Source organism: Numenius arquata, chromosome 1, assembly GCF_964106895.1.
Source record: "Numenius arquata chromosome 1, bNumArq3.hap1.1, whole genome shotgun sequence".
NCBI classification, from domain to species: Eukaryota; Metazoa; Chordata; class Aves; order Charadriiformes; family Scolopacidae; genus Numenius; species Numenius arquata.
This window is the reverse complement of record NC_133576.1, coordinates 33,583,335-33,600,671: the sequence shown is the minus strand read 5'-3', so window position 1 is coordinate 33,600,671 and position 17,337 is coordinate 33,583,335. Positions and strand designations below refer to the sequence as shown.

At 43.4% G+C, this 17,337-nt stretch overlaps 1 protein-coding gene across 1 annotated transcript in view; it reads right to left on the bottom strand.

Moving 5' to 3' along the window:
- CHODL (chondrolectin) overlaps nucleotides 1–16,127 on the bottom strand; it is a 33,381-nt gene extending 17,254 nt beyond the window's left edge. The window contains exon 1 of the mRNA XM_074156146.1: nucleotides 15,923–16,127. Coding sequence (XP_074012247.1) covers nucleotides 15,923–16,013 — 91 coding nt within the window. The 5' untranslated portion in view covers nucleotides 16,014–16,127. The remainder of the gene's footprint in view (nucleotides 1–15,922) is intronic.
- Nucleotides 16,128–17,337: the final 1,210 nt, after the last annotated feature.

Sequence of the window (17,337 nt, the reverse complement as noted above, 5' to 3'; positions counted from 1 at the left end):
GCCAGAAGCAGGCAGAGAAATAGGCAAAACATGCACTTGGCTTGGTGTAATGAACCCACACCTTACCTTTTCATCAACAATTGTTTTCTTGCCTGCTGAGGGAAAGTGCTGTGTTGAAGCAATAACTAACTAACAGACAAAGACCGTTCCCTTTTTTCCCAGTTGCAAAACTACAAGATCAGGTCTCTCCAGCTTCCTTAATGGAAATGTGTCCAGGTTTGTTCTACCTCTCCTGAGTATACCAGCCATACAGCATAGCTCTGGCCCTATTCCCTCAGCCGTAGCAGCTCTAGATGCCTACTGCAGAGAATCTGAACTGGCTGAAATCCCCTTGCACTCATTTTGTCTCACCATCCCATTAGCTGAAGAAAGAAAGCGTACAGTACTTGCTCTAAGAAGTGCTAGCTATCATTTCCATCCATATGGATCAGTTTTCATAGATTCATAGATTAATAGATTGGTCCAGGCCGGAAGGGACCTCCAAAGGTCATCTAGTCCGACCTCCCCGCAGTCAGCAGGGACACCCCCAACTAGGCAAGGTTGCCCAGGGCCTCGTCGAGCTTCACCTTGAATATCTCAAGGGAAGGGGCCTCAACCACCTCCCTGGGCAACCTGTTCCAGTGTTCCACCACCCTCAGAGTAAAGAATTTTTTCCTAATATCCAATCTAAATCTCCCCTTCTCCAGCTTAAAACCATTGCCCCTCGTCCTGTCACTGCAGGCCTTTGTAAACAGACCCTCCCCAGCCTTCCTGTAGGCCCCCCTCAGGTACTGGAAGGCCGCTATGAGGTCTCCCCAGAGCCTCCTTTTCTCCAAGCTGAACAACCCCAGCTCCCTCAGTCTGTCCTCATAGGAGAGGTGCTCCAGCCCCCTGATCATTTTGGTGGCCCTCCTCTGGACCCGCTCCATCAGGTCCATGTCCTTTCTATATTGAGGGCTCCAGACCTGCACACAGTACTCCAGGTGAGGTCTCACCAGAGCAGAGTAAAGTGGCAGAATCACCTCTCTGGATCTGCTGGCAACACTTCTTTTGATGCAGCCCAGGATGTGATTGGCCTTCTGGGCTGCGAGAGCACACTGCCTGCTCATGTCCAGCTTCTCGTCAATCAGCACCCCCAAGTCCCTTTCCTCAGGGCTGCTTTCTAATACCTCATCCCCCAGTCTGTATTTATACCGAGGATTGTTTCTTCCCAGGTGCAGAATCCTGCACTTGCTTTTGTTGAACCTCATGAGGTTCATCTGGGCCCACCTCTCCAGCCTGTCCAGGTCCCTCTGAATGACATCCCGTCCCTCCGGTGTATCGACAACACCACACAGCTTGGTGTCATCTGCAAACTTGCTGATGGTGCTCTCAATCCCTCTGTTTATGTCTTTGATAAAAATGTTAAACAGTACTGGTTCCAGGACGGACCCTTGAGGGACACCACTAGTCACTGCTCTCCATCTGGACTTCAAGCCATTGAGTACCACCCTCTGGGTGCGACCATTCAGCCAATTCCTTATCCACCGAACTGTCCACCCATCAAATCCGTATCCCCCCAATTTGGCAAGTAGAATGTTGTGAGGAACTGTGTCAAAGGCCTTACAGAAGTCCAGATAGATTACATCCATAGGTCGCCCTTTGTCTACTGACCTAGTCACTTCATCATAGAAGGCCACTAGGTTAGTCAGGCAGGACTTGCCCCTAATAAAGCCATGTTGGCTGTCCTGAATCATCCCCCTGTCCTCCATGTGCCCAAGCATGGCATCCAGAAGGATCTGTTCCATGACCTTCCCAGGCACAGAGGTGAGGCTGACAGGTCGGTAGTTCCCAGGGTCCTCCTTTCTTCCCTTTTTAAAAATGGGTGTGATGTTTCCTTTCTTCCAGTCTGCAGGGACTTCACCCGACTGCCATGACTTTTCGAATATCATGGAAAGTGGTTTTGCAACTTCATCAGCCAGTTCCTTCAGGACTCTGGGATGGATTTCATCAGGTCCCATGGACTTGTATATCCTTAGATTCCTTAGGTGATCACGTACCATGCCTTCAGTTATAGTGGGATGGACTTTGTCACCTGGATCCTCAACTTGTGGGCCATCAATACAAGAGCTAGGAGGAGAGGGGTTGCCAGTGAAGACTGAGGCAAAAAAATTATTGAGAACTTCTGCCTTCTCTTCCTCCATTGATACAAGTTCCCCACTGCTGCTCATTAGGGGGGGTACATTTTCTTTAACCTTCCTTTTCTGGTTAATGTACCTGTAGAAGCCTTTCTTGTTTTTCTTTATGTCCCTTGCCAAGTCCAATTCTAGCTGTGCCTTGGCCTCCCTGACCTCATTCCTACACAGCCGGGCAACGTCCCTATACTCTTCCCAGGTTGCCTGTCCCTTCTTCCATTTCCTGTGTAGCCCCATCTTACCCCTTAGTTTGACCAGCAGGTCCCGGCTCAACCATGGTGGTTTCTTGCCTTCCTTACCCAATTTCCTACATGTTGGGATTGAGATCTTTTGTGCTCTATGGAGAGCATCCTTAAAGATCTGCCAGCTTTGTTCTGCTCCCTTGTCCCTAAGGGCAGTTTCCCATGGGGTCCTACCCTAAGGGCAGTTTCCCATGGGGTCATCCTTGGGTGTTACACAGCAGCTCTATAGTAGAATGTTTTGACGTCACCATTAAAGCAAAGATAGCTTCTAGTTGAAATACTTGATACTTAGTTAAAACATTTCTGCAGATAATTTTGCAGGAAAAGAAAAATATCATTCAAGAAAAGGAGAAACAAGCACATTCTCAGCTGGTATTTCAACCATTTATGTCTCCACTATGTTTCAATAATGATGCTTCATTAAACAGAAATAATAGGTTCTTTTAGGTCTGTCATGAAAGAAAGTAGAGCAAAATGTCATTTAGAAGCAAAACTACCTATAAAGTACCCAGCTCAAAGACTCATCTCCCTAAGAGCATCAGGATCCGTCCCAGCTACACCCTTATGGGCCATTAGGTGCACAAAGCTTATCTTGAGTAACAACCATGACTCAGCTAGAGGTTTTGGAGATGTCAGGTAGAAGGTAAGCTCCCTACTGGTAAATCCCATCCCTCTTCCTCTTGAACCTCATAAACAAACCTACAGTCCAGGTTCTGCTACGATTAGCATCCACCTGGACTAGTGGGGAAGAGTAGCTGCATGTGCATAGCATATGAGAAGAGAGAACAAAAGAATGCACAAAGCCTGCTGTAGAAAAGTCCATTATGTTTTCATACCATGACTTTTTTATTCCTAAAATAATAGATTCACCAGAAAACACAGACAAACATGTGCTACAAAGAAATGTGGAGTATTTAACACTAGCCGGAGTTCCAAAGGTCAGCGTAAGGCTGATGGAGGCCTCTGAAAACAAAGTAACAAAATAAAACTACAAGGACTTATGTGAAATTGATCATGAAATAATAGCAAAACAGAAGTCTACATAAATTAACTGAAACATTCCACTGGCTAGACAATATTCCTCTGCTTGGTTTATAGAGACAAGTCTTGGCCTTGAGCTTGTGTGAACACATTGACCTCAGGCGCTGTGTAAACAGCATGCAGGACACTGGGCACAATTTGTTTTTACCTGCTCCTGTGTCACAGCGTGCTTCACGCCAAGTCCCACTAATGCACTTCAGAATGTGGCCGGTAAGAGGCTAAAAGGTATTAAATTTTCCTAATCACATTTTGATTCCAAGCTGATGCATCTTGTCAACTGACCTTTGCATCACCCAGTCAGATTTTGATTGGGTTCAGCTATTAGTCATGTTTTGATATATTACTTCTGTTGGTGTTTTACTGTATCATATTTGTGTCCATCTACTGAATTTAATTTGTTTTTTTGATGATTCATATTACTTTAAAAAAATACAGCTGTGATAAGACTTCATAATTATGTTGTCTTCATTTATGATAAAAGCAAATTGCCATCTTCTCTCCCAAAGTTTGCAATACTGAAGACACATCGTTCTCTAGTTGAGTCAGTATTCAAATCACAGATGTTGCTCAGCTTATGCTCCTGAGCAGCTTAAGGAATTCTGTGTGATAACAAATTTGCCATTCAAATACAAACTGCTATACAGACCATATGCCAGACTGTGTCCGTATTAATATCTTCATAACTAACTCTTCCATACCTTAATAGGTACTTTTTTCCTCCCACCCTTCTAATAACAAAGTCTGCAGAGAGAAGAGACATTAATTATTGATTTATACTTTTTCTGGATTAGGGGTTATGCCTAATTGCCATCATACAGTTCCTCTAAAGTGATTTTTGTTTTGTGAAAAACTTTCAAAGGTTCCAAGTCCCTTTTAAGGGCTTATATAAAATAACTGAGGGCCACATTTGCCTGTTAAGTAGCCATACTTCAGGTAGGTATGTGTACAGTCAGACAGTTTATATACATCATATCACATAGTCATTGGGATGTGACAATGTCTAAGGTAGCTTAATAGAGGCTGGCCCCAAACCTCTCTTAAGCAAAACTGATCTATTAGCCAGGCTTCTGACAATATCTGTCATAATGGAGTCCCTTTCTTGCTAAATGTTTAGGCATTAGCATGTAAAAATTATAGATTTATAAATATAATGTAAAAAATTATAGGCAAAAGGCAAATCTTTTCTACTGTCTCTCAAACACAGGCCAGACAATCTATCGTTAACCATCCCATATCATGTGAATTAGCCAAAATGATGATAGAGGTCCTCAGACACCAGACAGTCATGTCTAGGATTAATGCAGCTCTTGCAGAGAGAGAAAACGGGGTGATTAAAGCTGTAAGTAAAAAGAAAGTACTGTATTATACCATTCATACAGAGATTTAGTGCGGAACATGAAGGTACACAAGAAACATTTGTCCCAGTCCAGTCCCCTTCCTCTTTATTCAGTTCATTTACTGCTGAAATTGAGTTTTCACCTTTATGTCAGCCTTTACTAGTTATGCTATCGTGTTTCCAAGTGCTTTTGGGGACAACGAGTTGACTTGGTTATTTCTGAATAACAATAGACCCATAATAGTTACAGTTTTACAAAACTGAGCAATCAGAAATGAGACAGTTCTATTTGTAAAGGAGCATTGGGCAGTGCCGATTTGAATATTAAAGAACATTACCTATCACTAACACCTGGATTTCGCCATCTGGCTGAATAAAAATGCAATTAAAATGAAGCCTGACAGTTTCCCCTGCACATTGCAGCAAGATAGCTGGTGGTTAAAAAAATATACATATCAAAACTGGTGACAAGTATTGATTGTAAACACATCCAATACACGTCCAACACAAGTATTGACAAGTAAACACACTACTTTTGGCGAGGTTTATTAAAGCCTCTACGTGCTCAGAACCTGCACTGTTCTAGGTCTTGGGAAGAAGCAAGCAAGGATTCCTTGCCCTGCAAAACATGGGTAAATTTTTCACTGTGTTGAATAAAGCACTAGGAGGATTTGTCTTCCCCAGAGCAGACTGCAAGTTTGTCTGGATTTTCAAGAACAGGGATGTGGTGTTTCAGCAACCAGCTTGTTCTTCTTGTACTGGGAACTGGAATACCTGGCCTCATGAAAGGCTGCCATCTTCACCACGCAGCAATAGGCTTCTTCGCTCATTTCACCAAGAAAATAACACATACATTTATTTCTTATAGTTAGCTTAGCCCTGGCACATGTGGCAGGGATCTCAGGCCACTGATAACAGAGTTGTAAAGAAGTAGCTTGATGTCTAAATCTCATTAGAAGCTAATCAACACTTCACCATCCATAATTACCCCTGCAGGAAAACATAACTACAATTATGTAAATCAATACAGGGTAAGCATCTTCAACTGGAAAATAAATATCCATTGCTATGAAACAGCTTTAGTCACTGATTTGAGTGATATGCCAGTGTCAAAAAAAAAAAAAAAAAAAAAAAGAAAAATCTATAAATTATTTCCCAAGTATATCTTCCCCCCCTCCACAACCCCTCGGGGTCAAATCATTAAGCTTCTGACAGCTTTCCTTTCTTCTAATTGAAACATACTTTTTTGGCATCAGCTCTGTTTCACATATCTAAAACATCATTAATTTAAAGCCTGAGATCCATTTAGCTTTTCCTGTAATAACTGTTTTCCCCTCTTCTGATCATGTGAGCTTTACGGGTATACATCACAGGCTTGATCATGCTTCTATAAGGGCTTCTGTAAGGGGCCAGTGCAAAACTGCACTGACCTAGGGCTTCATGCAGAGTATCAACATAGTTGCCAAGACAACTCCCTAAAAATTGCAAGTTGCCTTCCCTTTTCACGTTAACAAGGAACTGAGATCTGCGTCAGACCTGTATTTTTTCCTTGTCTGTCTTTGAGAGGTCTAGCATCATTGTCACTGTGAGCAACACTGGCTCCTTGGAATCACTGAGCATGAGTAGGAAAATGCACTTGGAGCTTCCACAGAGAGGGTAGTCTTGCATTTCAGTGTGACACAATACCTATCTTCGCAATTGGCAGTAAGAAAAAAGTCACCATGAGCATAGGACATGGAGCATAAACATTTTATTTAGCAACATATACTCAGGACCTCAGTTTCCCTAACAATTAATTATGTTTGTTTAAAAAATGCAAAATTACCCAAAGTATAATACTCTTCATGGATATAAATAACCCTATTCAATTCCACAGACACAAGCAGAGAAGCCAATGATAACACCAAAATATCAATGAAATCTATTCAAAATAAGAGGAAATACGATGTGTTAGAAAGATCTACACATCTATAAGTCTGCTCCAGGTATGGATTATTTAAAACAAACAAACAAAACACTTACTGCTGAAGCTGTTAGCCGTGGTTTTGTTTGATTATTTTCATTTTTCTGAAAAGTCTTATACACACAGTCTAACAAAATTTTCTTTTATATATCACAGTCTAAAGACACACCAAGAATGTTCTATTATTTCAGCTGTTTAATAAGAAAAAAAAAAATAGCATAAATACTGACACAAACACTGTCAAGAGCGGCAAATCAGTAGTTTCCGGGGTAGTTGTGAAGACTAGAACAGATTTCCCAGATACTTTTAAGACAGACATAATATGGCAGTTAGTAAGATATTGTTAGCGTGTTGTGAAACAGACTTGACAAAAACTGTAGAGTCGGAATGGCTTAAATAAAATGTGTGCCAGCCTAGGGGAGCAGGGAATATTCTTATTCTCTTCTCCCAAACCAGGAGACATTTTCACACATACCTAATTTTATATATATCAGTAGACTCCCTCAGTGGGATCTCTCACAGGCATAAATTTAAGCAATTCTGAGCGTTTCTCCTGATTGCTCATTTATTTTTGTCTCTAGAAGGAAATACCAATTTATGACATGATAACATCACTGATCAGGCGGTTAAGTTGGTGTGTTTATGCAGCATTGCTGCCCTGCCCATACCTTGGGTGCTATCTCTCAGAATTTATTAATAATTGCACCCAATCTAGGGAGGTAGGGGTTGGGGACAGGAAATACTTTCCCCAGCTCTTTCACCTCCTTTTTCTCCTTCAGGTCAAGTACGACAGCTTTTGAGAATTTCGAATATCCTTGGAATGCTCAAACCAGCATGGTTCTATTGCTGTGTCTCCTGAATGTGTTTCAGTTCTTGTTTAGGTTTAAACAACTATTTGAGACTACCACCTAGAGATCTGCCTCGAGGCTGGATAGTCATGGGTGGCATGGCATGTGGGAGAATATGGGCAGATATCTAGAGAACTTCTCACCCCCAGAGGTTTGGAACTTCATTGCCAAACAACCACAAGACCCTGATAAAGTGTTAAATATTTGAAAGGAAAATGCTGTAGTTATTCCAGAAAGGCACAACTTACCTCACTGTGCTGGGCCCCGAACAACGACAAGTCTTTGAACAAATTAAACAGGAAAGATTTCATGCAGTAACCCAGGGGCCAGTTTGGGCAGGGCAGTCAGGGAGAACGGCCCTACCCGGAGTCTCTGGCAGAAAGCACTAGGGAAGACTCAAGGTCAATCCCTGAGGTTTTGGAGCTGGGGATACAGAGCATCTGAGGCCAACTATACTCTAGCTGAAAAAGAGATATTAGCACCATATGAGCTGCTTCAGAAGTAGCTGGTACAGAAGCACAGCTCCTCTTCACACCTCGACTGCCAGTGCTGGGCTGGATGCTCAAAGAGAGGGTTCCCTCTACACATCATGCAACAGACGCTAAATAGAATAAGTGGGTAGCACTGATCACACAGCAGACTCAAATGGGAAACCCCAGTCGCCCACAAATTCTGTAAGTGACAATGGACTAGCCAGAACACAAAAATCTCAGAATATCACCAGAGGGGGTGGTGACATGTGCGGAAGAGGCCGCACCATATAATAAACTACCAGAAAATGAGAAGAAATACACCCTGTTCACTGATAGGTCCCGTCATATTGTAGGAAAACATCAAAGGTGGAAGGCTGCTCTGTGGAGTCCTACACAACAAGTTGCAGAAGCTGCTGAAGGACAAGATGAATCGAGCCAGTTTTCAGAGGTGAAAGCCATCCAGCTGGCTTTGGACACTGCTGAACAAGAAAAATGGCCAGCACTCTGTCCCTATACTGACTCATCGATGGTGGCAAATGCTTTGTGGGGTTGGTTACAGCAGTGGAAGCAGAGCAACAGGCAGTGCAGAGGCAAACCCATCTGGGCTGCCCCATTGTGGCAAGATATTGCTGCCCAGATAGAGAATCTGGTTGTAAAAGTACATCGCGTAGATGCCCATGTACCCAAGAGTCAAGCCACTGAGGAACATCAAAACAACCAGCAGGTGGATCAGGCTGCTAAGATTGAAGTGGCTCAGGCAGATCTCTGGACTGGTAACATAAGGGTGAATTATTCATAGATCAATGGGCCCATGACACCTCAGGCCATCAAGGACAAGATGCAACTTATAGATAGACTCGGGACCACGGGGTGGACTTGACCACAGACACTATTGCACACGTTATCCAGGAACATGAAACATACGCTGCAATCAAGCAAGCCAAGCGGTTAGAGCCTCTCTGGTATGGACGATGATGGCTGAAATATAAATATGGGGAGGCCTGGCAGAACAACTATATCCCACTCCCACAAACCCGCCACAGCAAGCGCCATGTGCTCACAATGGTAGAAGGCTGGATGGCTGGTGGATGGCTGGAAACATACCCTGTGCCCCATGCCACTGCCCAGAACACTATCCCAGGCCTTGAAAAGCAAGTCCTGTGGTGACATGGCACCCCAGAGAGAACTGAGTCAGACAAAAGGGCTCATTTCCAAAACAACCTCATAGACACCTGGGCCAAAGGGCATGGTACTGAGTGGGTATATCGCACCCCCTACCATGCACCAGATTCTGGGAAGGTAAAACAATGCAATGGACTGTTAAAAACTACACTGAGAGCAATGGGTAGTGGGACCTTAATACTCTGGGAAACACATTCCCAGAAAGCTACCTGGATAGCTAACACCAATATAATAATTGAGCTGGCGTTGCCCAATCAGAACCCCCACATGCTGTAGAAGGGGATAAAGTCCCCATAGTGCACATGAAGAACATGTTAGGGAAGACAGTCTTGGTTAGTCCCGCCTCAGGCAAAGGCAAACCCATCTGCAGGATTGCTTTCACTCAAGGACCTGGGTGCACTTGGTGGGTGATGAAGAAGGATGGGGAGGTCCATCCTCATGTACCTCATGAGGATTTGATTTTGGGTGAGAATAGCCAATAAATCAAACTGTATGATGTTAATTGCTAAATAACCCTGCCACTGTATATCATCCCTACCACAATTGATATATGCCATATCAATGGTACTACAGTAAGAATCACCCAAAGTAATGAGGGATGAACTTTGATGATACTCAGTAAAGTGCAGTGGTGATGGTTCCAGAACCGGCTTCAGCAACTGGTGTACAGCAACTTCCTCGAGATTGACATTTTCAACTGGAGACTGTGGGCACGGGCTGCACCAGACACATCAGCTAGAAGTTCTGGATACAGCATTCAACAGCCCAGCACCACACACCATCACTCCTGCCCTGAGACACTGTTGTGACAGATGGAGCCCAAAGTCATGGACTGAATGAATTCAATAGATATTTTAGAGGGATAGCCCATAGACTAAGGGAACGATATCTGTATGTGTGTATGTATATATATCAAAGATAGAGAAAAGTGGTGGTGATTAATGGGAAAGTGTAAGATCTGGGCATGACATGGATGGTATAGAATAAGGGGTGGATAATGCCCTGGTTCCAGTGGGGACAGGGCTAATTTTCACAAGGAGCTGGGACAGGACACAGACAGGACAGCTGACTCAAAGTATCCAAAGGCGTATTCAATACCACATAATGCCATGCCCAGCATATAGCTTGGGGAGCTGGGGTCAGGAATTGCCACTCAGGAGCAGGCTGAGCTTTCTGGACTTTTCCCATCACTGAGCAGTTGTTCATGAATCATGTTTGTATATTCCTTTATCTGTATTAATGTTGTTGCTTTCCTCTTTCCTTTGCTGTTCTGTTAATCTGCCTTTATCTCAACCCATGAGTTTTGCCTTTTTCTTCCGATTCTTCCCACCATACTGCCATGTAGGAAGGAGTGGGGTGGAGTGAGTAAGCAGACGTGGTTCTTTGTTGCAAGCTGGGGCTAAACCATGACAAGCAGTTCCACAATTAAAAGAGAAAGCAACAGGCAAGTCCTTGGTCATTCACCTTCTACCAAAAAAAGGTGGGAAAAGACAATCCACATGGGATCTTAGAATTGGTGACAGTTCACTTACAGCAAAAATAGAAGGGACCTTTGAGGGGAGGAGAAATAAGTTACAATATTTTTCTCTTAAATTATCCTTTATAATGTAGTCAAATGGCAGTAAAACATAATTGCTTAATTCACATCACATGTATACAGCCCTGTATGGGAAGAAACTGTTAAGATTCATCTCATCAGACTTCAGACATTCACAATGTACCTGTCCATATCTGAGCTGGCTCACTGACCTCACTGTGTAGACAACTGAAAGAAACAGGCATTTTTAGGGTGTACCTGCAGTATTTTCAAGATCCACTTTAAAATGAAATTAATCCCACCTCAAACATATTGATTTTTTTTCTTTCACTACCTATAAAGTGAGCCTAGAGTGATTAGCTGTATACTGCAGCTACGTTTAGATTTGGCTAGAGCCATGCCAACTATTTCTTAGGACTCAGTATTTCTTAAGACTGGTTGGAACTGAAGGTTCTACTGTCTGTCAGTGATGGGAGTGGGGACTGCTTCAGCAAGAGACTCATAATTTCTGACTAGTGAGTGACAGGTATGAGTGTGGGATTACAGTGCAGAAATTAATATCAAGTCATTGCTTCATGTTAGTTATTTCACGTTAGTACTCGATATTTCTTTTCTGGTATTTCTGATTCATGAGAGATTTGCAAAGAGAAAATAGTTATGAGAATTAGTTTTTGGAAAGTGCTGTATAGAGCACTTTATGAACCAAAGCATATTTTCCTGTAAACACCTTACAATCAAGAAGTTTGATCTACACAGGATCAGACCTGAACTACAGAGAAGTAAAGTCAAGGTACAGAACATGAATTCAACAAGACAAGAGACTTTTTTGCACCTAGCTGGTACACTGGGACAGCACACCAGCCTTGTCTCACTGGGAGAAAGAAAAGTCATGCAGAAGACAAGCAGACTATCCCTACTGTCTCACACATCCTTTATCATAGCTCCCTCCATGTCAGCTATTTTCTCTCGGGCCCATTAGCCAAGTGGGGTACCGGGGCTTGGCAATCATGAGTTTTAGAATTGCAATGCCTTCCTCTATCTTTGAACAAGACACAGGGAAGAAGAAGTTGTACTCCTGAAAAAGTACCATGCTTACTTGAGACCAAAAAGCTAGAATTTTTCATCACTCTTTCCTTGGCCCCTGAACAGAGCTACAGTCTGGTCAACCTGCATAGCTCTCCCCCATAGGAAAGGTAAGCTTTACAGGGTTGATAAAGGCTTCTACCACTAGTAGAAGTCTGATTCCTGAAAGTGATTTAAGTACTTTGGTATTTCTAACCTGCTATAGGACACATCCACCATCACACATCTCAGTCTATCAAAACTGTGTTCTCTTCTTCAGGTCATAGTAGTTTACCTAATATAAAGTGTCTTTCCACAGGGTATTATGGAATTTCTTGGTTAGGAGCAAGGTGTCTTTAGTAGAAACGTATATTATATCCAAGAGTCATAATCCCATTTCACTTTAAGAACCTAGATCATTGATTTGTCCCCAAGAAAACATGGCTCAGAATAAGTGCATAAGGAGAAGAATTAATAAAGGAGTCTAGAAGAGTTAAGTGCCCAACCTCCTTTGCATTTCTCAAAGTCTCAGCTTTAGTTATTACTGAGTCCTATACCTAAACAAAAAGATCATGTGGGCATGCATGTCCATTAAAAGCTTTTCTAGTATGGAACCAAATGCTGGACATTCACAACAAAATTTTGTGTTCAACACACAACTGTTGCATATGTATCCTATACATGAGACTGAGACACAAATGTAGCTTAAACAGTCCATGCCCCTTTCACAAAAAACCAAAACAAAACAAAAAAACCCCACAAACCCAAAACCCAACAGTAGAAGGTTTCATCTACAGAAAATACTTGAAGTCTGACAGATAAAACTCAGGTGTAATAAGCAGGCCAAGCCACTTGAACTAAATTAAATTGTGCCTTTTGAGAAAGGGTTTGTTATCTCTATTCAATTCATTACCCATGAATATACTTCTTTAATTATCTTACTTACAATATTTTATGACCAACTCAAATCCAGTCATAAGCTGTGCAAATGAACATATGTACATTCTTAAAGGCACCTGAAGCAAATAAGCCTATAGTTTACGGGCAACTCCTGTTGTTTGATCACCCACCAAACATTTTCCTTCATTTAGTGTTTTATATAACTGAATACTTTTACACCAAAATAGATACATATTGCTTTAAAATGTCATATGAGTATTTAACCTGCTATTGATGCATATCAATCACAAAGAGCAAAATTTTAAAAGCCATAGAAATCCAAAAAGACAGCATACAGCAGTCATTAAAGTATAACATCTATGATTAATACATAGGGTGTTAAATGATTAGTAATAAGATTAGGTTGCATCTTTCCTGCCCGATAGATACTTAAAGTAATTGCATCTTTGCAAACTGCATTATCATCACTTCATGTTCTTCATGATGTCATGGGACAGCAAGGCAGACTCAGCAGTTTCTCCTGAGCCTGCTTTGATTTTTTTTTTTCTTTAAGAATCAATTATCTAGCAACACTAGCTAGTCTGATATGGAGGCTGGGAGAACTGCTCACAAAACATCCATCTAACTACATTAAAAATTACAAAGCATTTGTATTACTTGTCTTCAACAATTCCCCAATTAAAGATGACAAAGAAATAACACCTAAATGTGAAATTTTTGCTGCAAACAATTTTAATTATACACTAGGAAAATTAACACATTTGGAAAAAGAAACAAAAAACCTTTACCTAAGGAAATGGCATTTTGGAAAGACAGACCCTTCCTTCTCTGCCCTCTTGATACTGTGATCAAAATGGTTGCAATTTTGCAATTATTGCTAGGTCTGCTGCAAACTTACTGCAGTAAATGGGACTCTTTCCACAAGGTCCAATGAGCACTCAAGTCAGTTTCAGGAACAGTTTCAATGTGAGTGATAGGAATTATATATTTAACTTAATAGGAATGAGAGTAGAGAGATTTCCATTTATTCCAGATTATCAGGATTGAAGCATAAATTAGCGATTTTTCAGAAACAGGTTTAAGATGTAGACATGATTTTAAATGTAAGCCTGTGTAAGTCCAAACTGTAGGTTCCTATATAAGATAGACAGATAAGCTAGATGGAAGTCAGTCACAATAATTCAATAGTACTACTTCTTGTCTGAAAAAATGCCAACTAGTACTAGACCTAGATCCATGTGCATGTGGCAGGATAGGGGTGTGGTCCTCGGGAGAGGAAAAAAAAACACCAAAACAGTTCTCTTGCCAGTATTTCAGAATATTCTGGCACAGGCATGCTAAATTTCTTTGCCTGTTATTGTCTAGAGACTCTTTATCTAATGAATATAACTTCAGCTAATACACCTGATAATACATAAATGGTTCATTCTGTAAGTGCCTTCAAATCCCCTGTGTGTTCTGCCAGCCAAGTATTAGCTGCATAATACAGTGACATGAGACTCATCACATGCTTTGAAAAGCTTCAGGGAAGCATGAGGTAGAGCCTGCACTCTTTCAAAGCCCCAAAGCCTTATATGCATCTAGGAAGAGTTCAGCTAAGCAGTATGCGCATTGGTTTAAAAGCTGGACCTCTACTCAGTCTGCTACATGTGTCACTTGAATGCAGAAGCTCCATCTAGAAGGTTAAGGGACTGGGTTTTCTCAGCCACACTGGACTCCTGCGCTGAGACTATTGATGCAAAATGCATCTCATGGCTGAGTAATCTTCACTGTTCCTTAAAATAACAGTGTTACATCACAGTATTCACATAAATTGTTAAACTAAGAGCTTTGCTGTACAGTATACAACTGTACAATCCACAATACAACAGAAGTAGATGAAATATTTCAATGTACACTTCAGGAAGGCAAGCTTTCTCAAAATTTTGGAAGTACTGCTACTTAGCTATTGTTTCCTGGAAGATACAGTGTCACCAAAACCCAACAGCACATCTCAGTTCTGCACATGAACTTGCTTCAAATAAGACATCACCAAAATTGTCTGTAACTGTACTCCATCAGCAATTAAGAAAGTTATCTGAATTCAGCAGCCAAATGTTTGCTACCGAAGAAAAACTACAAAAAGTTTTCTTTATATGCTACTGTTACAGCCTCTGAAACAATTGCATACAAGTACTTTGCATTTTTCTGGAATCAGTTGGTAGAGAGACATGTTCTTGCCTGAATATACAGACATTTACACACATAACTTGTTAACAAGTGCAGTCACGTGTGTAAATCTTTGTTTCAAGACAAATGTATGGATGCGCTTGCACACCCAATATACCTCCAAGCGCCTGTTAGCTTTAGCTTGGGGGGGTTGACCCAAAGTGCAATTAAAAATAGGCTTTTCATTATATTTAGCAGCTTCTCAGAATATGCACCTGTGTGCTGGAAATACAGTGTGATCCTACATCTCTTAAATTAAACCTAAGCTCAAATGTTAGATATGGATTTCTGAAGTATTGTCTTCCTCTCTGTTTTGAGAGCTGTAGATACACCCACATGTAACAGAACAATTTATGCTGTATGCTCTTAAAAGTTTGCTTTTTCCTCCCGACTATATTAAAAACAAAGATGAAACGTTCCTGTGTAGATGCAAAGAAATCTCAATGTATAGCTGCTCCTCAGACAGACACCGTAGCAGTCTTTTCTCTTGATTTTTCTTTAAACAATTAAAACGGGGCTACATTATGCAGGCAAGCAATCAAATCTAGAAATCTGCCCGTACAAGACAACACCGCACTGGCAGGAACTGACTTCAGGCTGCCGCAGAAGTTTGACAGCCTAGCTTTCTGCCCCTGAAGCCCCGAAACGAGAGTTGCTTCCAGCTCTGAGGGGTGCGCCGGTCCCCGGCTGGCTCCGCCGGGCCACCACTCGCTCACGGCAGCCGACGCCGCAGCGGGAGTTTCCGAGAAGGCGCCGGGGCGGGAGAGGAGCGCCCAGCCTGCCCCCGCCGAAGCTCGACATCCCATTCCACAGCCCGCCTCCGACACGCGAGTGGGGTCGGTCCCCACTCCTTCCCCTCCTGTGGGTCCTGCTCCTGCGAGAGCTGAATTCTCGCATCGGCCCCCGCACCGGGACCGGTAGCAAAACCGCCCCCTCTCCCGCCCCGCCGCACACCGGCCCCGGCCCCGCGCACTCACCGCTGAGGACGCGCCCGGTGACCCCCCCGGTCCCGCACAGCACGGCAGCTGCCAGCACCAGCACCAGCCCCAGCTCGCCTCCGGACCCCATGGCGGCGACCCCGCTTGCCGGCTTCCCGCCGAGAAGAGCTCAGGGCAGGCCGATGCCCGCCTGCGGGGAAGGGGGCTCCCGCCCGGCTCCGCCACGCTGCCCGTCACCGCCTCCCCTTCGTCCCGCGGCCCTGCCTATATCTGCTCCCCCTGCCGAGGGCCGGCCCAGACGGGCGGCCGGGACCGCCCCCGCACCGCCCCCCGGCAGGCCCCGACGGCTGCAGGACCCTGCCTCAGCCGCAGCGCCTGCCCCGCTGTGGGGGCGGGCCGGCTGCGGGGGGAGCGGCGGAGGGGCGGCCGGGGACGCGGGGACAGCCGTCTGGGGTCGTGGGTCCCGCCGCGCAGCAGCCCGGTTTCGGGTGGGCAGGGGACCGGTGCCCGACATGGCCCCCCCCTCCGGCGGCGGCGGAGCTGGGCAGAGAGCGGCAAAAGGTACCCGTTGTGCGGCGAAGGTACCCGGCTGGCTGCCGTCGGGGCTGACGCTTCCCGCCGCGGGCCCGGGGGTCTCGGAGGGGCGGCTAGCAAAAGCCACGCTGCCGGGTTATTCGGGGCTTGTAACTGTCTTACTGGCTGGTGAACGCGATCAAGACCCCAGGCCCATGTGGATTTCAGATCTGTTAGAGGCGTTAGAGACTACCCTGGTCTGTGTTTCCCCTTAGCAAGAGTAAAAATGTACTGTTGCCAACTTAAAAATGTATAAACGTGTATGCATATATACAGGTATAGGTACTGGAAAGCCCCCTTTTCTCACTGCCCTAGAAGATACTGTAGTCAAATTCACATTACTGTCACTCTGAAAATCTGCTGTAGTAATTCCTTTGGACCTCTTGAAAAGGACTGCTTTAAAGACTTTGTTACTCAGAGTTGTGTTGTTAAGGTTTTTTCTACAAATACAGTTTGTGGGTTTCTTTTATGTACCTGTGAATGCTTTGCTTTTAAGTGGGACAGATCATTATAGATAGGTTTAAAGGTTATCTTGTATGCAAATTATTTGGTGGTTTGCCATTCAACTTCTTCTTTCTCAGAACTCAGCTGGAGATCATATATATATGGCATATTGGTAAGTCATGTTCCCTTTGGATGTTTATAGCCAGGTTTTGAAGTCAATACACCTCAGATTACTACAGATTTTAAAACACTTGATGGATTTCCTAGCTGCCTTAAAGCTACTTGAGATCAGTTTCTTACTAAAAGAAAACTTGAAGTTTATAAGTAGCAATAGAAAATTATTTCAAGCAGTGCTGGGTTTTGCTACCAACTTTTTAAATTTAATAACAGAGATACTTGTTTGGCTGACAGATTTTTTCCATGTAGATTTTAGGCTT